Below are 23,620 nucleotides of genomic sequence, written 5' to 3' on the forward strand. Positions count from 1 at the left end.
CCGTGCTGAACACGCAATAACTGCGGAATAGTGGCCTAGAGCCAAGCCGTGTCTGACTAGCCGATGTATTCATTTCCATAGGCTAAAACTAAAGGCGACTGAAAGTCTCATTGGTAGAATGAATGTGTATTGTTCTACTTACATAGTTTCTGGAGTACAACGACATGATACCGCATTATCACTACACCTCGCGCTATCACTGATATCACTGCCGCTCGGTAACGGTCTCGCACTAGGTCGGCACTCTCTCACTCGCTCGTCGCTCCTGGTTAAAATTAACTCGCGCTGCGCTGCGCCGCGCCGCCGTACCTTCAGACCGGCCACCGCGCCGTGTCAGATGTCCCACTCACAAGATTGATATCTCTGGAACAGTCCCGAAGTACCACTATATCTTGCAAAGTCTTAGTACACGAAGTGGGGAAAACTCTTTGGTATATATCTTATAAAAGATAAATCAGGCATTAATCGGTCAAAAATGCCACGAAATTTCATGCCTTTTACATTTTTACATCCATACAAGCATTTCCTTACACTTTAACTTGACTCGTATTATAGACAAGGTCCTGGAAGAATACTGGAATTTTTTTGGAACAATATTAATTGGCGAGAAACAAAAGATGATAACCGCGATAAAACCGACACACAATCGAAATAAAATTAACTCTTGATCCGTGCAAAGTGGCACTTTAAAACGCATTAATGGGACTAAGACTTTAATTTTAACAATAAAGTAGACATAGAACAAATTTAAAAAAAAAAGAAAAAAATACATCATTAGAAAAATACGAGACCGTTGATACTAGTACCGTTGGAATTGCAATAACATTCTCCAAATAGTTAGTGTCTAGTACATTTGTATAAATATATTTTGTTTTGTTATTTAACTTTAAAAATGTTTAACAGACACCATTTTGTTACTATTAAGAAAATAATACAATTATTTTTTTTATTTCCCTTTTACCTATTGAAACATATGTGCCACATTTGGTTTTTTTAGCTTTACTGGTTTTAGAGATAATAATTTGTTAGTACAAATATAAAATGACGGCTAGCAGCTAAAAGATGTAGAAATTGGAAAAAAGTTGTTCTTTATTTTTAGCTTAGAACCACATACAGAATTTAAACACACATAGCCAGCCCAACCTTTTTGTTACACCCTGCATGTCAGGGTGTTTCGCGAGAGGTTGGCAAAACTTCAGGATGTAGGCACAAACACAGGCAAAACATCATCTGAAGATATATATCCTTTCTAGCTTCGTTTACTGTCTGTCTATTTCTATATGTGTTTTTTTATTTTAAATCGTATCTGATAAGAAAATTATTTTGGAAGTTTTACATAAAGCTATATGGGGAAGCAAGACAAAGCAAAATGCGGAGATGCAGGTTTCTTACGATTACTACGACTTGCCTCAGAATTTCTAGGTAACGTCACTTTTAGTGTTTAGCTTCGAGATGGCGTCCCTATTGCAGGTAACATATATAAACCACCCTGAAGTAACAAAGCAGAATTGATTGCGAAATTTGAAATTTTCCAAATTACAATATGTTACCTAACAGTTATTATGGGAAGTTTCCTAGTCTGCATCAGGATACCAGAAAACACTCATATGTTCTTTGAATAATGAGATAGAACAAAAAGAAGGAAGCGTGCCATAGTAACATTTACAGTCTACACCAGGACTGCTAACGCCCATCTAGGATTCCTTAGAAACATGAGATGAAGCAATGAGACAGAGTACGTTAGAACATAAATAAGACAGGAATAGTTACGTTCTTGCTACTACTAACTTGTCTTCATGACGCTAGAGAAATATAACATTGTTGACACTAAAAGAATCTATCCTAGAACACTAAAATATGAGAAAGGTCTGAAAGTAACTTTTCAAAACTAAACATAGCTAAATAAGCTAAAAACACTTAGGACATGTTTTTACTTATATCACGATTATTTTAGGAGACATTTATTAACACTCAGCAAAGAGCAAGGAGATGAAATATGTTGCTGAGATGGACTCTCTAGCTATTGCAATTATTTACCTCAGGGATACCAAGAAACATTTCACATGGGCTGGTTTGTAGTGTCAGTTTATATGTAGTGTTGTGTGAGTTCTAGGCAAATTGGGGTCCATTCTGAAATAGCTAGAAAGGATAACGTACTTAAATATGTGGAGTATTTTTAATGGAGCAGAGGAATATGGAATGCAGGGATTATGATTTCTCAAATGACATAAAATCTTAGACATGGTCTGCACAGTTATTCGCTTTGTTACAGTGTAATTAAGTAACGATCCATTAGAGACTGTTTGACATTACGTGAAACAACAGTACGGAATAAGTCCAGGTTGTGCCTTGATGACACAAATACTCCAATAGAGTTGAGAATTGTTAGTGAGTAAGAATTGTCTTACAAAATAATATCTTCTAAATTCATTCACTACATTTCAGGTTCTAGTCCTTGAATATCTTAATCTGTATTACTAATTAGGAGAAAGAATCCAAGATTAGTCACTAATAATAAAAAACACAATATTAAAAATAAAAATGAACCTAGGCTACTTAAAAGCACTAAAATAAAATCAAGTATCGGTAACTAAAAAGTAAAAATAATTTTTATTTCAGATAACGAAACAAACTTATAGCCTTAATCACACAATTTTAAACAATGGCGGTATAAAGTTTTAATAATGTAAAAGTAACGATGCGATAAAAAAAAAATGGATGCAGTTTAAGATAAAACGTGGTTATGAAAAAACATTATGGTTGCCTGTAAAGTCGGTTTTACGGGCGAAGATTTTACGTGACAACGTCTTTTTCTCGGTAGAATATTTATTGATATGAATATTATTAAATTGCACAATAGGAACAAGGAATTGAATAAAAATAAGAATTGCACAAATTTTAACTATAGAAATATATTTTGTTTACTAAAACATTGTACATAATTTGAAATTAATTAAAATTTGTTATTGTAAATGGTAAAGTTGAATAAAACATTTACTAAAATTGGAATTTGAAATTCTTGCTAAACACAGTTAAATTCTAACTCCGCGCGTGGTGATTGGTCGGTTTAGTTCGTTTGTTTGGCCGCACTGTTATGACAGGTTAGAGGTTATAATTTGTTATTTTAAATGTTTGACTAGCAATACGCGCTGTTTCTTCTCAATCGACTGAATTACGATTGATTGCAGAGTGATTTAAACTAATAATTTACTTAACACTATCAACATTTGTTAATAGTATGACATAACCTATAAACTCAGTTTCTCAACTTTTGTGTCAATCTAACAATTAATCAATCAATCATAGTTTACGATAATGAAATATCAGTGTACAATTATTTACCTTTATTGTTGTAGTTGTTGTAAATGACGAATCTAAGCACTCCACATTTTCACGAATAAACATAGTTATCTGCTTTATCCCGTGCGGCGGACCCACAGTTATCTGCTTTATCCCGTGCGGATCCCGTGCGGCGGACTCACTGGACGGGCATCGTAACGTTACTGGGCGTTACACTTTTTCATGAGTGACTCCGAGCCGCAACCTAATTTAAGACGTTGTCACGTCAAAAACACGTTATAATAGTACAATTTTCTTATAGTAAGGTGTTATGAAACAAATGCTTTAATTACATTTACTGTAGCTTTAATTACTGGCAAAGCAGATTAAATACATGTAATTATGATTCGTACTTTCATAGAGGGTACAACCTTAAACCATAGTAGATCTATGGTAAATTTAAATTGTACACAACGTACCTATCGATATTCAACTATCAAATTTGTTATAAGGCAGCAATAATATATACATAATGCATAGCTTTGGTATTCATTTTATAATGCACGTGTTTTTAAAATTTTACGACTCTAAAAATTATATGGTATTGGCTTTGAGTTTGAAATAAATATAATTTTTTACTTTTATAATAATACAATTTCATTGATTTCGTTTAAGCGTTTTGAAGTCGGTTTATTTTTATTTTTAAAATTTGTTATGATTTATTTTAACTAAAACACAAACTTTTTCTAACTAATCACGTTTTCAAATGTAAGTAGGCCTAACTCTCAACAACTATAACTAATTGATGTAGTTTTGAAAATTATATTTAGGTGATTTATTAAAAAGTTTCTTAACAGAGTTGCATACGTGAATTAAAACTGTAAATTAAAATACTTTTAAGTTATTGCATTTCTTGATCATAATTTCCTACTTTTGGTTATGCTTCAACATTCAATGAATGTCTCTTAAGAAATATTATTCTAAACAAAATATGCAATTTCATTAATATACAATATTTACTAGTTATACCCTTATACTTTACTTGTACTGACGGTAAAAGTAATACAATACATATTTTGAGTTAGTAGTAACCGAATTTAAAGGGTTCATGTAAGGTGTATGATCTCCCTGTTAAGGTCTGGGACCCAGGCCACTGACTGCTACTGTTCGGGAAGAAGCGTTCCCGTGATGATGTCCTGGTATCGGATACGGACTTGCAGATAATTCAGCCATCTTGCCACGGTTGTCAATGTAACAAGTGTAAAATGTGCGGTCCCCAAGGACTCCTTGGCCGTGAGCTATGAGGAGAGGTTATATAGGAGGCTGTGTGAGTCGCTGGTTCTCACACCAAGATGGCGGCATCAGCTGATAGTGCGATGGTGACCTGTCGGCTGCTACTAGTCTGGTTCCTCAGCGCAGCCACAGCCTCTAGCATCCTGTACCCGTCCTGGCAGCAATACTACCCTCCTCGCAAGTGAGTGGACATGGAACAATGCATTCGTCATTATTATTCTTGCTCCTTGCCTTCAATATACCAGAATGTTTAAATGTTTTTACAATTACAAGTGCTTTTGTTAAGTTACAAAGAAGTTTAATATTTTTTATGATATGTAAATGGTTCATATTTGAGATCGCGTTATTTAGATTTTTCCACAATTTTAGGTCTTGAATTAGATAAGTGAAATGCAATTTTCAAACTTACGCGGGACTTAAGAGACGCGGAGGTCACAAATATTTCTCAAGAAATAGTCAGAAAAAAAAACTATTTTAAACGATTATTTTTCCCTAATTAAAAACACTTAAAAGTTGCGATGCAATTCATTAAGAACAAAATCACATAGTAATCATTCGTCTAAAAATAATATTGAACATTCCTTCTATACCAAATAAAATACTATATAAGAAAAGATTTTATTAGTTAAAACTTATTCTACATGAAGTAAATTGTTTCAGCATGACACATATTTTGTATGGTTAAATTTTATGTAAGTTTAATACTTTGCGTTAGATTATTGATCAACCTGAGGAAAAATCGGATTTCGGGATTCGAAACGTGTGTAGTGTTATTTTTCTTGTCAAAAGTTGTTAAATATTCATAACTATTATGTTTTCCTTTCGTAACCTTTAACCTCAAAAATTAACCACAAGAGGCCGGAAACTTGGCTTGTAAACAATTTGCATTGCTGTCTTTAGCCTAAAATAAATATGCCAAATTCATTTTTTTGCTCTAGTTTATATATTACCTTGCGTGTAGAGTAATTGATAGAGTAATGTGATAATTTATATGATTGCATATTTATTTATCCCATTACATTTGAGTATTTTCAACATAGTGGTGAATCATAAGTTGAAAGGTTTTCAAACATTAAGAAGGATGTAATACAGCATTTATCTTCGATACTTTTCCCAATAACTCAACAAGATACTTTATTGCATCTATTTTAGATAATATATTATTTGAAATCTGAGCTAATTCAGAAAGCATCTTTCAAAAATGTGCCGACACAACTAACAAAAAGAGATACAAGTTTTATTCAATGATTACTCGTATTCATTGTAAGAAACTCAGGTAGGTCATACGTGAAGAAAAAGAAAATAATTCGCACAAAACAAGGAACGTATTTCAACATGTAAATACTTTACTTTACATGTGGAATACTATATACAATGCAGTTATTACGTGATGAATTTAAAGCCCTCGATTTTAATCTAGTATAGGATATCTATAAGACTTACTCTAATTTATTTTGAGAGGGCTTTTAACACTTTAAAGACTATTGTCCCAAACATTATGTTTTATTGTTTATCCGCAATAAAAAATATTTACTTTTTAAATATATTAACTTGCACTACATTATACTTTAGTTTAGAATTATTATTTGCCCAGTCATTTTCTCAAGCAACGAAGAAATAATCCATTCAATTAGTTCTAAAACTTGGGCATCAAATATGAAAAGTATTAATAATATACTCAATTGTAATACCTTAGTAGGAAGTGTACATATTAATCAATTGTAGTTTTTAATTACCTACTGCTTTAAAGGTTGACGTGAGTTAAACGTGTTCTTTATGGGTTCAATGTTAGTGTTATTATGCAGGTTTTCAGAAATGTAACTATACGCGTATATGAAATATGAAAAGTTAGTGATATTCTATAATTCGGAATACATTTTGCTCCTTTTTTTAAAAGTTAGATAATACATCAAAGTAATAAATAACTGTGATATGTAATAAATTGAAACACAAACCTCTGCGGTAAGGCGGGGCTTTTATATATATATATATATATATATATAAAGTCGTTTGACAGGTATTTGGTCTTCCGATCATATGTTAGTTTGCTTATTTAAACGCATATGTGACAGATACGGCCAAATACAAAATAATTGAATCGGAAAAAGTAAGCGTTCTGTGGTGTAATGGTAGCACATTCACCCGGCAAGTGAGAGATCCGGGTTCGACTCCCGGCGGAGCAAGTAATTTTTGCGATTCAATGTTTATTGAAATTAAATAAGGCTATTGCCATTTATACAATTTAATGTAAATAAAAGTCGTTTGACAGGTATTTGGTTTGATCATGTTAGTATTTGGTCTTAGATATTTTGCATGTGGCATATGTGACAACAAGATACAAATACAAAATAATTGAATCGGAAAAAGTAAGCGCTCTGTGGTGTAATGGTAGCACATTCACCCGGCAAGTGAGAGATCCGGGTTCGACTCCCGGTGGAGCAAGTAATTTTTGCGATTCAATGTTTATTGAAATTAAATAAGGCTATTGCCATTTATAAAATGTAATGTATATATATATATATATATATATATATATATATATATATATATATATATATATATATATAAGATCAAATAGCAATCGCAATGGTATTCCAACAAAATAGTTTAGAAATATTTATACCTTGACCTATATAGTTCGTAGTTTTAGCATTGTTACACAAAAACTCAATGGTTTGTTGGATAAAAATATGTTATTAGAGGTGAAGAGGAGTAATAAAGTACAGAACATAGAAATACAAGCGTACGTAACATTTATTGGGAACATACGAATTTATTCTTAGTACATATACTAAATTCTAGACTATAAGTTACTAAAAGTGCCGTAATATATAAATGTATATATTATTATTATTATTTTGTAAGTGGAATTTATTTTTACCATCTAACACCTAAAATAAAAATATTTTACAACATAGTTGCACAAGAAATAGTGTTGTTGGTTAATGAACGTCCTTACTCAAGATAATTATGTCAATATTAAAGTGGACTTAGATTACGACGTCAGGTAATTTGCTGTAGCGGACTGAAAAACAAAGAATCACCGAGTGACACATGCACTTGGTGTAGCGCTCACTCTGTATAGTATAATGAGACAAGAGAACAATGTCTGGAGATGATATCAAGGTAGCCTTGGCCCAGTAATCACGCAGTTCCTACATCTGTCCAAGCACACGCAACTCGACTCGTTCAATTAGCCATCATTTTTCTTCCGTGTTGACTGACATGTTCAAAACTCTGGTATACGCTTGTTATTATCTCCTTGCTCAACCCTCCGTCCTAAGAAAATCGAAGAAATACACAACTATCAACTGTTTAAAGTTTTAAGAAAATTAAGTAGTGGTTGAGCATTGGCGAAAGTTTTTGGGTACGGTAACTGCACGATATATTGAAAACGAACTGACTTATACATTTGTAATTTTGAAAGAAACCGTTTTCCTACATAGACAACACTGAGTTATATGATGGTGCATGTCCAGCCATGGAATTTGGCTGAACTTCTTTGAAGCCTATCACTCAATAAGAGCCACACAATTCCTTTTTTACCTGCTGGATGAATGTAAACATTTATTTTCTGTATGATTGTCTGCATGGCTATAGTTATGTCCGCAGTACATCTCGTGAATGAAACGGGCTAGAGATTTGAAATTTTACAATTTTACTTGTAAAATTACTTAAGCTTGAGGTTTGTTACGCAAACACGTGGTGTTGCGTATTCCTACCTTGTGTTTAGAAATAAAACTTATGTACACCAATGAAGTTTTTTAGTTAGCCCACATGTTTATATTTTTAACTTGTCCTTTACTGATAAAACGTATATCCACTCTAGTGTTTTATAAAAGCTTAGTCTACATTTGGCATGGGATGTAGGCTACTGTACTAGATATGGCAAGAACGTGACTAAAGGGTAACTGTTCATTAATAATAATATTTTTAGGTATTTTTGAAAACCATTCTTATTTTCTGAAACTGACAAAATACGTACATATATATATATATATATATATATATATATAATTAATGACCGCAATTCATGATGAATCTTAGGATTCCTGCTAATGAGCCTCATAAAGCTGTTTTATAAGAGGTATATTATTACTATTCAAACAAGAATATGTTTATGATTTTTATCAGTTAAATTAAATTTAATACTTTTATAATTGTCACGCTTCGTCGAATCTAAATACTTATATTAATGACATTTTAAAACTGTAATTCTATTTTCTTTTGTAGATAAAATGTATTTAAATCCAGTGATCACGACTTAGTTTCTTGGGATTTATAGACATCTAGAATCCACTAAGTTATATTTTATAACTTATAAGTGTATAGTTCAGCATATTCAGATTCTATCCGTGTCATTTAAATGTTTAAATCTATAAACATATGAAGGTCTAAATTATAATTATATGAATTCCAAGTTTGTGTACCACTTACATACTGCAAGAAACCCACTTTAATATTGAAACAAAAGTAATAATATATGACAATGATTTAAGTTAACAGTTCACAACATGATTGTCTAAGAAATTCAAATTAAAATGACTTTATTTGTATCATACGTACATAATGTACAAAAGTGCGAATTTAGAGCCATAAGGCTCTGTCTTACAATTAACTCTAATATAATAATACTTGTTAAGTGGAATAAAACTTACATTTAAAATAAAACAAAGTTATATAATAAAGGTTTCTTTAAGAATTTTATACATACATTTATACACACATTCATTAGCACCCTTTTCTTAATGGAACGTTATGATTTAAAAATTGCTTTGCCGTCTGAAGTCCGAATAACTAGAAAAATAACTATTACCATTTATATTTATTTGTTTTTGAAAGTGATATAACGATTCCATGTTTTGCTGAACTCATTTACAATTCACGTTCACTTCAACTGCCATTGTACATAAATGTTTACGATTTTAAGATTCTTGTTGGTTGAGATTTTGTTTTATAATTTATGGGTACTATCTAAACTGCATAATCAGTGTTGTTAAAACCCATTCTAGAAATAAACATCTGGGTTTTGAAACACCTCTTGCAACACTATGATTTAGCGTAGAATAAACTAATGATCCAATTAGTGTGGAGAGGTTTAGGCGATGAGAAGTTTCTCGTCTTGGCCTACAGACACAGAGGCCTTCTATTGTAATGCCTTGACCGCCAGAGCAGACTTGGCACCCATTCTCATACCATTCCTTGACGCAACGGAACAACAGCCGCAGCTGCATCGCTTTTATCCCGAACTCCAGACGTAAATCCAGTCGTTTCAAAACAGTTTAAATACCTCCGGCCAGCCTTTTATTAGAAATACCTGACACAATGGAGTATTAAAGGACCTGACAGAACGTAACCACAGTCTTACCAACTAATGCAACAAAACAATCGTATGTGTCACATAGTAAAATTACATAACCAGTGGTTGTACTGAGTCTATAAATTTGTTTATCCTAAAATTTTCTCATTGTTATCCTGCGATTTTCTCATCATCATCATGGTTACCCATAAAACAAATTTTAAAGGTTTAATTTTTTACCCTTAATTATGATAATTTGACTCTAAAATCAATAGTTTTTTTGGACCATTAGGAAACTATGTACCAAATTTCTGTTTATCAAGAGTTTATCGCAAAACATTGAGACAGAAGTCCGAACAGATTACAGAAGGCCTTAACGAATCCGTAATAATCACATTACCTGAATCAAACACTTTAGGATCTAATTTATCCTTCAAATATTGCGGTGGCTTACTATTAAACAAACTTGCTTATTATAAATTTTATATTTATATATATATATATATATATATATATATATATATATATATAAAATAGTGTTGTATTATAAACAAATAGTCCCAAAAACTATTTTTTTTTTTTTTAAAGCAAACACCAAAATCACTATTAACAAGTTTTTAGCATAAGATTACGATCGCGTTTAAGGGAACACGATTTATACAAATATAAAAACCAGTTATTAGTAATGTTTTCATATATAAAGTAAATAAAGTTATTTTTCTTGAAACCCCGAAATATTAATGTACACAGTTTTCCTGACACATGTAAATTTTATCATTTTGAAGTTTATTCAAGGAATAAAACTTTTTCTGAGTACGTCGTGTCCGAGTGTGCTTCTTTTCGGATCTACGTAGCCTCAACGTTGGCTTAAAAAATAACGTGTACGTCACCATGCTCAGTTATAAAAAAATTAACTAATACGTTTTTGAAAAATAAAAAAATATTATCTCTTATATTATTATGCATAAATAAAAATATATTTTGTCTGTAAGAAATATATGACTTTCGTTCCTCGGAGTAGAATACAATAGAAAGATAGTAATTTTTTTTACAATGGAATAAATCTAATTTATATGAATTAGATAGATTAGAACCTAGCTGGCCGCCTAACGGTAGCCATATGACCGATCCAACACAGGTACATTTGATCCAAAAGTATTCCTTCCCGCTTATAGCAATGGGGTGGGGCATCATATCGCTGGAACCATATTGAACGGGAATTGGTGCTAAGATAACATAGCCCTAAAAACTCTTACAATGCCTCTTGGCTCGGCCTTGAAAATTGACTGTCAGAATTTTACTTTAAATATGCAATCCGTTTTTAGTAAAATCTTTCCGCCCTTGAAGTTATGAAAGCTCACAGATGTTTTTATATATAGATAATTATGTTTTCAGGCCTATAAAAGAAATAAAAAAAAACACCGTTTGTCTCACATCGGACTCTGAAGTCATACTGTATTTTGTCTATTATTTGTGTAGATTTTATAAATCGTAGAACAGCCTGATATGACCGCTCCCTACATTCCCAGGCCGGTAACGTCCACTCTACAGTTACAGTCTACAAGACACAATCGGTTATCCCAGCACGTATTGCACGGCAGAAAGGTCACGTGATCGATCAGTCTCACCACTCTTCTGTCAATCACTCCTTTACTTCCCCGGCTCCGTGCTTAATCCCCACCTGTTCCTCATTGTGGTTCCTCCTTTGAATTCCAGCATGTCTCTTGCCCGGGCCTTAGTGAAATGACAAAATATTGTGACCTACTTTGCAAGGTCAAGAGAAATGTAGAGAAGATCGTGATCTCTCCAGATTCGTTAACATTAACGTAAAACCAAGAGGTACATATTTAAATAATAAAAATATATTACGATCATGATTAGATTAGGAAAAATAGACATACATAAGAGGAACAATAAAGGAAGATATAATGAAATTAATATACATTATGCTGGCATGGTGCGGAACTAGTGTGTATGAGAGGAGATCAACGGTATTTAAAGTGACAGAGGAGAAGTTATAGGTTTCTCATGTCTGTAAAGTAAGGAAATCCGTGGTATCGATTCTCTTGCTTGTTGTGGTTGTTGTTTTTAAAGGCCTGACCTTTAATATAGATAAGTTGTGTGTTTTGTCTATAGTCCTGGACGGTACAGTTAAGGAATCCCTATAGTAGTTAAATTCTCAACATCCTCCCTGTTCAATCCCCAGTTGGTGTTATTTTTCTAAAGAACGGTGTGAGGCCGTGTCTTTTCAGGGATCTTTTAAAGTCTATGGCATATACTTTAATGTCTTTAAAGAAAAACCGTCCAGATCCATTTGCAAATGTTATTCACCTTCCCAGAAATCGAATCCGTTACAGAGCCAAAGACTTACCGCTAAGTGGTCAAAGATTTTTGATTTGCGCTCCTTCCTTAATAGCCGTCTATATCACAGTGCTATGCAGTTTAAAATAACACTGGAAAATATATGATCATTGGATCTCTCTATTATCTTTTGTTAGGTGGAACTGCTCAAAAGTTTTTCGTGACTTTAGTACGCGATGGCGTTTCTTCTCTAGCTTTTAGTATCCATGTTTTGGTGATTCATACGCTGCAGAGCTGGCTTAAATCATCGTACCCGGTCGTTGCAGCTGCTCAAAACAACCTGGGTAGCCTTTGCTTCCTTTAAACTCCAGCTAACTAAACTCCTTTAACACGTCTAACAGAATTGATGATGAGTTTTTGGAGATTTGTCATATCACGGAGAATGCTGCTCACGTAATACAAAGTTGACACGGAACGCACGATGGTCACATTAAGCGTTATGTTGTATGCCACACTGTAGTGACAACTTTCACCAATACTGCCTGGAATGTGTCACAAAACTTCGAAAATACAATAATGAGTTAAATATCTCGCCTGTTCAACGTGCACTATCACTTTATGTAAAAAATGTACTTGTATCACAACTCAGAATTCTTTATACGTTTTTTATTTAAGGGAATCGAACTACGATTCTCCGTTGTTTATTAATTATTATAGGTTAATAAGATAACCACCAGAGCTGCAGTGGATGCACGGTGTCAAGGAGTCTGACCGCCCATACCACACGTGTGGGAATGGTGGTAATCCACATTACCCTACTGGTACATATATAGGACACCTTGGTGTGGGTTTTAACAGTTTTTAGTCATCGTGGTAGCATTACTCTATTACTATCCAGGCTGTGAGTTAAATAAAATATTTTTAGTATTGCACTCTCAATTTTTAGGGCCCTTTCTATCATTCGTTTCGTTTCTTATTAAGGACCCGCCAGGTCGTTCTTAAAGTCGCATAGTTTTCTGTATATTTCTGCAATAACTCATAATGGAAGATTACTAGAGACTTTAACCTTGATAGGATCCTCTTAGCCTGAGGACACTTTTTCGATTTCGTGGGGTTGAAGAGCAGTAACGTTACAAATAACACTATACAAATGTCACGAAGACTTGAAATGCCTCGTTACGTTCTGTTTTAACCATTGATAAAAAGTACTGTTTCCATTTTGGCAATGAGAAAATAATGAAGGCTGTGGGCGCATTTTGAATGTTATCGTAAACTAGAAAATAAGTTAGAACATTGACTATAACAATATGTCTTTTCATTGCGTTAAATTTTGTATTGAAATTGTTACAATTGTTCGAGTTTACGTTTCAAATTAGAGTATTTTTCAGATGGGCTTTCTACGATGAGCAGATACACGGTCGGCCTCCCAGGGTTCGAGTTGGCAGAGGGCGCTACCGTCTCCTTCCCGTTGGTGCAGAACTCATGTGTGACTTTCCTCCTCATTTCCGCTTGGTCTCGGTCAGTATCCAACCGTTTGTCGTCACTAAATAAATTTTAATGTCTTGTCAAAATATTTTAATCTTTTACGGTGTTCCTGGGTAGCGCTATCCGTGAGACAGCGACGATTCGCGCGAGAGGCGTGAGTTTGCGTGCGGGCACTCCGCACTCCTACACTAGCACATAACAGTTTTTAATTTGTTTAGTTAGTTGAAGATAAGTCATTAATTTTGTCATTAACTTCAATCAAGTCAGTTGTTGTTCGTTCCACTTGTAGAAAATCTGGTGATATAATTTAAACATTCAACAATGGAAGCAATATAGTTAAATTCACATAACTCAATGATAGCCGTGTTTGCCATTTTAGCGCTAATATAGCTTAATTCAAGGAAGGTCAAATGTGATAATGAAATTTAATATTTCATTGTAATTATTTAAAACATTATTTACAGTTATTTTACAGAATTCAATATTGTTATGAAATGTATTAAAGTTTGTACCAAACTGACGTGGTTTTATTCGACTTAATCTTGATTAGATAAATGGATTTACAGAAAACAAACATCATACATACATATCGATAAATAATACATAGCTATTTTAAGACAGAGAAAGATATAATACGATACTACATTCACGCCTCCTTTATTTAAACTAGGGTCTCTTCTTATTCTGGAAGAGCCACGGATGTTGACGGCTCCAGAGCAATCGCCTAGGCGATTTGTTGAATGTGGAGTCGTCACAGGGGAAGTATTGTCATGTTCAAGATGGATTGCAATACTAAAATTAGGTTTAATATGGGCCTCTTCTTGCTGATTATTGTTCAATTCTTAGCAACGAAATCGACTTTTGATCTGTAATCAGTTTGAACTTCCGTCCAATGTCTCCACTTTTGAAGGGAATAAAATATTGAAAGAACTTCATTTTCAATAAATTGCTGGCAGGTTTTGTTCACATTGAGTAAGAGTTCTTGAAAGGGAACATACAGGTCTGCCAGCCTGTGATAGCGTGGCTGCTATAGCGTAATCAGACGCATCTGTATCGACAGTGAAAGGGATAGTCTCATCAACTTTATTAATACAGGAACTTGCTATTGTTTCTTATAAAGACGAAGGCAAGCTTTGCTTCACTATTTAGAGGTAGTGGAATTCATGTTAGTTGGGAACTGAATCTTCTCAATGAATTATCGTATCCACTTGGCTTAGTAAGAAAGCATACCAAGAGCTCGTTTAAGACTTGTATTGTCGCTTGGGTCGTGGATTCTAAAAGAGACTTCAATCGAATTGGATCAGGGCGCATAAACATGTTTTCCACAATGTATCCCAGAACCGGAATGGTAGTTGGTGAGAATTTACAATTGTGTTTATTTACAGTGATATTTTACTTCTTGACTGCTTCCATGAATGTGGAAAGATTACGATCATGGTCACCCTGGTTTTGACCACCTATAGTAACATCGTCCATATAACCAAATGTATCTGAAAGATTTTCTCATTCTATAATCTGATCAAGAGATCACTTTAGGACACTAATCAGCTTCTGATAACACTTCATGGATGCCGTTGTAGACAAAGTTTAAAAGGAGGTTTAACTTGTCTTCCTCAGCAGCGCATAATTCTTCAAGTATTCAAATATTGCTTTCCAGTTCTTCCATTGGTGATCGGTATGATGTTTATCTGGACCTTGGCATAAGCATTCTGGTATAAAGAATGTTTACAATGATTAGATGCACCTAATGTGAAAATCACTTGTAATATGATTAGTAAAATTAAGTTGGATACATTGTTATAAAATGGATTAAAGCTTTAACCAAACTGATATGGTTTTATTCTATTTAAAACAAAGCTACATTTAGATAATTGGATTTGCATAAAGTAAACAGTAAACATATATTAAGAGTTAAAAACAACTGTTTTAACAGAAAAGATAATATAAGATAAGACTAAAAATTGATGGTCGTTTTAACAGAATGAAATGTTTTCAATTACGTAGTTCATATTAATACAAGTCCAGCTGTGTATAAATATGGTTTATTGCAACACTCATAATCATTTAATACCATAATTATTGTTTTCACTACAACATAATTTGGTGATCAGCATTGTGATGCAAAAGGTTTTATTGATAGCTGTTGCAAGGTAATCAAATGGAATAATAGTCTATACTATAATATTAGTTTACTTAAACCATTCTAAATGTTATGGAATAAAAATTGAAAGTTTGAGGATAATTGTGAATAATACACTATAAAACTATATTTGTCTATTCTTACGTAACCTGCAACAGCTCATCTTGTCTCCTACAAATTCGTTCATTTAAATATTGTTTGTTAAATTAAGTCATTGTTCTGTCAATGCCTACAATCCATTGTATTTGTTTTATTTTAATAGTACTAATCAAACGAAATCCTTTTAGTTGGTCAATTAAGACAAAATAAGAAACCACGAGTTATTTCAAATATTACTTATTCGAAGGTAACTTTACAATATGAATGAAATGTCGTTTAAATCTAAGTATATCAGTTGTAAATTGCCTTTCTATGCCGTAAAATAGTAATTTAAGCCTCCAGATTCCTAAAATATTAATGACTGGCCAGAGACATTGACTACATTTGAGGTAGTTTGAATCACGTTAGTATAGTTCTAACTGAACGTCTTTTATTCGTTAACTTCCCAGTAGTCTCTACTGAATATTCCATTTGGCATAACATGGTTTATTTCTGTTTCAATACGTTGTAATTGTTTTCAAAGCGACTAGTTTTTAATTATTAACTCTGCTTATTTCGCCTGTTGAATGACCAGATAAATTAACGCTTTCTATCGGATACTTATAAAACTGGATATAATTAAACTGATCTAGTAAAATTTCCATAATCACCAAATTAAAACTTTGTAATAATTAAATTATCTTTGGCTCAAAACTATTTTATTCAAAGAAAATAAAACAAACGTATTAAACTGGGAGACATAAGAGTATAACCTATTATGTGTAACATTTAACACTGAAATTGTCTTTTAATTTAGTTATTGTAACATAAATATTTAAAAACTATTTATTATTTTGTAGATAGTTCTACTTTTCCGTTCGGTTTGACATGGCGTACTTGAAAGCTAGCATTGTCAGCAGCGAAGAAGAAGTAGGCTAACACAAAGTGTGGAATAAACCATTTTTACTGAATGTTGCAGAATGTGGTGTGGGAGCGCGCCGATCAGTTTGATATAACGTTCTGAAAGCTAGACTTGTCAGCAGCGGAGAAGTAGACTAACACAAAGTGTGGAATAAACCATTATTACTGAATGTTGCAGAATGTGGTGTGGGAGCGCGCCGATCAGTTTGATATAACGTTCTGAAAGCTAGACTTGTCAGCAGCGGAGAAGTAGACTAACACAAAGTGTGGAATAAACCATTATTACTGAATGTTGCAGAATGTGGTGTGGGAGCGCGCCGATCAGTTTGATATAACGTTCTGAAAGCTAGACTTGTCAGCAGCGGAGAAGTAGACTAACACAAAGTGTGGAATAAACCATTATTACTGAATGTTGCAGAATGTGGTGTGGGAGCGCGCCGATCAGTTTGATATAACGTTCTGAAAGCTAGGCTTGTCAGCAGCGAGGAAGTAGACTAACACAAAGTGTGGAATAAACCATTATTACTGAATGTTGCAGAATGTGGTGTGGGAGCGCGCCGATCAGTTTGATATAACGTTCTGAAAGCTAGACTTGTCAGCAGCGGAGAAGTAGACTAACACAAAGTGTGGAATAAACCATTATTACTGAATGTTGCAGAATGTGGTGTGGGAGCGCGCCGATCAGTTTGATATAACGTTCTGAAAGCTAGGCTTGTCAGCAGCGAGGAAGTAGACTAACACAAAGTGTGGAATAAACCATTATTACTGAATGTTGCAGAATGTGGTGTGGGAGCGCGCCGATCAGTTTGATATAACGTTCTGAAAGCTAGGCTTGTCAGCAGCGAGGAAGTAGACTAACACAAAGTGTGGAATAAACCATTATTACTGAATGTTGCAGAATGTGGTGTGGGAGCGCGCCGATCAGTTTGATATAACGTTCTGAAAGCTAGACTTGTCAGCAGCGGAGAAGTAGACTAACACAAAGTGTGGAATAAACCATTATTACTGAATGTTGCAGAATGTGGTGTGGGAGCGCGCCGATCAGTTTGATATAACGTTCTGAAAGCTAGGCTTGTCAGCAGCGAGGAAGTAGACTAACACAAAGTGTGGAATAAACCATTATTACTGAATGTTGCAGAATGTGGTGTGGGAGCGCGCCGATCAGTTTGATATAACGTTCTGAAAACTAGACTTGTCAGCAGCGGAGAAGTAGACTAACACAAAGTGTGGAATAAACCATTATTACTGAATGTTGCAGAATGTGGTGTGGGAGCGCGCCGATCAGTTTGATATAACGTTCTGAAAGCTAGGCTTGTCAGCAGCGAGGAAGTAGACTAACACAAAGTGTGGAATAAACCATTATTACTGAATGTTGCAGAATGTGGTGTGGGAGCGCGCCGATCAGTTTGATATAACGTTCTGAAAGCTAGACTTGTCAGCAGCGGAGAAGTAGACTAACACAAAGTGTGGAATAAACCATTTTTACTGAATGTTGCAGAATGTGGTGTGGGAGCGCGCCGATCTTGGTGACAGGAACAGTCTCAACAACATTTACAGGAGCTTCGGTGAGTTTTAAAAGTTGTTATTGATAAAAACTATAGTTTGGCCATAGGTTGAGTGTCTGATTATAACGAATGCACTGACAGCCTCGACAGTTAGCTGGCTACAGAATCGTTGCACCTTTGCAGGCACGGAGTATTGTAGAGTATGTTTCATACTTCATTTACACCTTGCAAAAATTAACGACGAAGGATTTTTATCAAAATTCGGCCAAATGGGTATTAAGTGCGCAAAAATTTATTTCGATATTTACATGGTTCGGATGTTATTACTATTCTGTAGCAAAAGCTTCTGTAGATACGTAGTACAGGAGGATGAAGTCTACAAGAACTCATGAGGCAGGAGGCGTCAGTGATGTATACAAATCCAGAGCTCGAATGGTTCCACGGGTTGGGGAAGCCCGAATCAGGATGCTTCCAGACAACAGGATAACTAAAAAAAACTGAGAACCAAGGAGAATAGGAAGAGCAAAACGTAGCAGTAGTTAAATGGTAGTGTTGGTTGTAATATAAAGTGTATAATTAGTAAAATATTGTTTAATGCATATGAAACAAAAATGTTTCTGTGTGGTTTGCGTGGTAATGAACACAAAATAAAAAAGAGTCTTAATTGTACTCTACAACTAAAAATAATATACTTGTTGCTTTCCAACCAATGGTAACGATGTTTCAACAATCAAACGTCAATCAATTTTTATCTTAAATAATTGAAAAGTAAATTAATCAAGTTAATTCACTAGGCAATATTTCACTATTCAAACGTCAACACCATAATCTAGTTCCTTAATCTAAGAGACAAATAACGCAGTTTTATTTCCAAACAAATACTTAAGAATATATTCAAAAACATCACATAGACTTAAAGTCATTCGCCAATACCATCCATCCCTGAAAATGAAAACCTCTAGTGCGATTGCTATAACCATTACCATTCTACCAAAAACCTAGAATTCAGAGGTTTTTGACCTATCTTTACCATCCACCACAGATATCTTATTCTTTGGTGTTTCTCTTCTGTATATCAGTTAACTTATAATAGTATAATTCACGGAAACCGAAATCTCCATGTTACAATGTGTTCATGTACTAGGGGGAATAGAGGCCCAAATAATATTTAAATTGTGGTCAAAATGCGTGAGACACCTACGAGCATTGTGAAGATCCAAGTTGTGGTAAACAAACTTTTCAATTATTAGGAAAGAGGCAGAAACATAAGGTAGCCTCAGCTGTAGTGGAATAGTTACAAGGCCAGGCAATTCCCTGGCTTCACCTGTTGGTTTAGTAATGTGTGAACCACACAACATTATCAAGGGCTAGTTGGACTTATGAATGTGGTACTAGGTGGAAGAGGGTGCTTTAACTCATAGAGCTCAAGAGATAGAAGTTTAGAGATTTACCTGACCCACGGGAGGAAAGAACTCTTGAGAGTGAAGACACAAAGGCAGCATGAAGTTTTGTCTCCACGGCGGCGGAACGTCAGGTCACAAGGCGTCCCACCCAAATTCTGACAGAATTCTTTACATTAAATCAAATCAAGGTAATAACACGGTAACGGTACATCATGTCACGTCATGGAGTCGGGAGGATGGCCCCGAGACCACATTGAAACTGGACAGAACGTGATATGACATGAAGTTCCGCCACCTCCATTCGATTTAATGTTAATAATTCCATCAGAATATGGACACAGCGTGATATTCTACCACGGTGTTTAGCCACCCCTTCTCGAAAGCGTCATCCCGACTCCGCGGTGCCATTACCGTGTAGTCGCCTCCATCTGATTTAAAGTAAAGGATTTTATTAGAATTTAGACGTATCTTTCCGCCGCGGCGGAATTGATCTAACGTGGGTTCAAGGCTACTTTATGGATGGGCAAAATGAAATTAAGATAACCGGCTGTCTGTAGATAACAATTGTTCAGTATTCAAAACTATTTACATGAGAAAATCCATTAATATTTAGATTTGATGATGCACGCTTCCTAACTCGTCTTCACACAAGCTTTACCAAAACACGGCGACAGCAACAACGCGTACAGTGACAATTGTACATGTTGACATACGATATGTGGCAAATACTGTGACTAACTCAGCCAACGTGACCGTTTCAAATTTTAAAAGACAAAACAAATACGGTCGTTTGGACCATTCAATGCAATTGCAGAAGAAGAAATGGGAACACGAGTAACGCTGCGTCGTCGTAGTTACCGCGACGTAGTTTACCTCTCAAGAAAATGCAAACATATAGATTTTGTTTATGGGTTTTCAACAGCAATGATTTGGTAATCTACAGAGTTACCGACTGTCAAATTTCCATTGAGTACAACAACATTTCGTTCATGTTTGATGCATTACACATGTGAAATTAAATGAAAAAAATGAAAAATTCTTTACTTATACAGGCAAAGTTAGAGCCGCATGGCCCTGTGGCAACGTAAAATTTAAAACATTAATTAAGTATTACCTTAAAAATAAAAAAAATTAAAGAAATAATTACATTTAAACAATGTAGTGAAATTAATAATAATTATTAATTATAATAATAATAATAATTATTATTATTATTATTAATTATTTGCATGTGATGTAATTTGTTGTGGAAAACGCGGGATAATGGCAGTTGTACTAAATTCGAACGCTGGTATAAAGTCTTATATTTCTCTTTATTATTATAATACGAGTACTTGGTTCAGCTTTTAACTTTGAACAGCTTTATTACAGCTAATTGATATTCTTATATTGTTTCAGGTTTACCACACGCCTTCACCATTCACACGCGGCCTTCAGGTTCCACCTTACATCTGCTAACGGCTTCCCCCTTGGACAAGGGTCTGTACCGGTGTATTGTCTCTGCTGTGGACACCGCGTCACCTGAGAGCCCTGCCCTCACCGTCTTCCAAGACATCGAGTTCTTGCCACACCTTTGAGATCTGTTGACCACTTTTTGCATACACAAGACACTCAAAAATGCCTGTTCACATCATTGTCTCCACTAGCGTGGAGTCACCTACCGCAGCTCATCCCTCATTTGTTGAGGTCTTCCTACCGCTCAGAGTTCAACATTTACACAGCTTCTATATAGCTCAAATACACCGATACCTACTATCCTGCACAATAGTCTGTAACACAGAATTGTCTCCACCAGCGTGGAGTCACCTACCGCAGCTCATCCCTCATTTGTTGAGGTCTTCCTACCGCTCAGAGTTCAACATTTACACAGTTTCTATATAGCTCAAATACACCGATACCTACTATCCTGCACAATAGTCTGTAACACAGAATTGTCTCCACCAGCGTGGAGTCACCTACCGCAGCTCATCCCTCATTTGTTGAGGTCTTCCTACCGCTCAGAGTTCAACATTTACACAGCTTCTATATAGCTCAAATACACCGATACCTACTATCCTGCACAATAGTCTGTAACACAGAATTGTCTCCACCAGCGTGGAGTCACCTACCGCAGCTCATCCCTCATTTGTTGAGGTCTTCCTACCGCTCAGAGTTCAACATTTACACAGCTTCTATATAGCTCAAATACACCGATACCTACTATCCTGCACAATAGTCTGTAACACATCATTGTCTCCACCAGCGTGGAGTCACCTACCGCAGCTCATCCCTCATTTGTTGAGGTCTTCCTACCGCTCAGAGTTCAACATTTACACAGCTTCTATATAGCTCAAATACACCGATACCTACTATCCTGCACAATAGTCTGTAACACATCATTGTCTCCACCAGCGTGGAGTCACCTACCGCAGCTCATCCCTCATTTGTTGAGGTCTTCCTACCGCTCAGAGTTCAACATTTACACAGCTTCTATATAGCTCAAATACACCGATACCTACTATCCTGCACAATAGTCTGTAACACAGAATTGTCTCTGTCGTTTATATAGCCTCCTATCAAAATTTGACTACTACATCATCAAGAATAAAGGATATGGAGCACTTTACTTTTGTAACTTTATCTATGGAATACAGTTATACCTTACTGATGAATGTACAAGAGACCATACAGCTTTGATATATCTACCAAGGTTACCACGGGTTTTCTCAAAGTCTATAAAAAACTGGGTTCTTTCCACTTCTGTGACTTAGCAAAGTTAATCATTGAAATTCCTTCAGCATTCTCTTTTGTTAGCGTTTGGGTTAACGCTGACACTAACTCGTATATATTCTGAATATGTTAAGGTGGTATTAGACACAATGGCATGTGAAATTTTTATAGTTAGTATGAAATTTATTCAATTTAGAAGCTTAATTTTAAGTTAATAAATCTACATTTTCACCTGTACTTAAGTGACTTTGTGAGTAAATGATGAAGTAAAAGATATTCCATCTCTCATTTTTGTGTTATTAAACACCGTACCAAAACTTAATTATGTATTAGTATTTTTTTATTGAAATGATATTAATATTGTTTAATCAATCGGGAAATAGTTTTGCTTATACCCCTTATCCAAAATATGAATAAATAACAATCTTAATAGAATGTAAAATTTATTACTTCAGGGTTAAAATTGTAGATACAAAGTTTAAATTCCACTGATTATTTACTTGTACTTGATTAAAATATATCTTTTTGTTCGGAACTAATATTTTGTCACAAGTCAGTATATATCTGACTGTATGATGAACTCTTTATGTGATTATTAAATTATTTAAATAATATTCAGATTTAATAAATTGTACACATTCAGCACTATATTATTATATACGCTTTTGTATTTAGAGAAATGTATAAATTACATTTACTTTAAAATATATACCAATTTAAAAGTTTATTTTTTAATTTGTATATTCATAAAAAAGAAAAAAATGTGAATCATTAATTAAATGTGATAAGACGATGCGCATAATTTATTTTTATAATTTGTAAATAACGTTATCTGTTGTGAAATAAAACTTAGTGATGGTATGTATTCATAAGTTAAAATAAAAATGTCATTAAAAGGTTTATTGATATATATTTTGCGTTACAATTTCCTATTCTTAACTAATCATAACAAGTTTCTTATTAGTTGGTTTAATAAATTAATAATGAAATGAAATACTTCCATCTATCAGTTGTGTCCAATAAAAATTATTTTATATAATGATTATAAATAATTTTCATTCAGTCAATATATTTATCAAATACAGGTATATCCAATAGATGATCTAATATGTTAGTTGTGTGCACCTTTGCCTGCATAGTTACAGACTTTACGATTATCTGACCGTTAGACGAACGCCTTCAAATACTTTTAGGCATTTTACCTCCA

At 34.3% G+C, this 23,620-nt stretch overlaps 2 protein-coding genes across 10 annotated transcripts in view; one reads left to right on the plus strand and one right to left on the minus strand.

The window, feature by feature from the left end:
* Positions 1-262, minus strand: part of LOC124361680 (FH1/FH2 domain-containing protein 3) — a 178,396-nt gene extending 178,134 nt beyond the window's left edge. For all 9 annotated transcript variants that reach the window (XR_006922390.1, XR_006922389.1, XM_046815671.1 and 6 more), the window contains exon 1: positions 143-262. Coding sequence is in view for 7 of the 9 variants with exons in the window: in XM_046815671.1 (XP_046671627.1) it covers positions 143-166 (24 nt within the window). In the remaining 2 variants the exon portion in view is untranslated. The remainder of the gene's footprint in view (positions 1-142) is intronic.
* A 4,374-nt stretch (positions 263-4,636) lies between these two features.
* On the plus strand, positions 4,637-22,701 carry LOC124361752. Its single transcript, XM_046815717.1, has 4 exons — positions 4,637-4,753; positions 13,561-13,690; positions 18,295-18,361; positions 21,103-22,701. The coding sequence occupies exons 1-4, from the start codon at positions 4,656-4,658 to the stop codon at positions 21,279-21,281; spliced, it is 474 nt and encodes a 157-aa protein (XP_046671673.1). The 5' UTR covers positions 4,637-4,655; the 3' UTR covers positions 21,282-22,701.
* Positions 22,702-23,620: the final 919 nt, after the last annotated feature.

The sequence above is a fragment of the Homalodisca vitripennis genome, chromosome 1 (assembly GCF_021130785.1).
Source record: "Homalodisca vitripennis isolate AUS2020 chromosome 1, UT_GWSS_2.1, whole genome shotgun sequence".
In the NCBI taxonomy this organism is placed as follows: domain Eukaryota; kingdom Metazoa; phylum Arthropoda; class Insecta; order Hemiptera; family Cicadellidae; genus Homalodisca; species Homalodisca vitripennis.

Coding starts and splice junctions, on each gene's coding strand:
- LOC124361752 (XM_046815717.1), top strand. CDS start 4,656: ATGGTGACCTGTCGGCTGCTACTAGTCTGGTTCCTCAGCGCAGCCACA. Junction 13,691..18,294: donor CTCATTTCCGCTTGGTCTCG/GTCAGTATCCAA, acceptor TGAATGTTGCAG/AATGTGGTGTGGGAGCGCGC. Junction 18,362..21,102: donor CAACATTTACAGGAGCTTCG/GTGAGTTTTAAA, acceptor ATATTGTTTCAG/GTTTACCACACGCCTTCACC.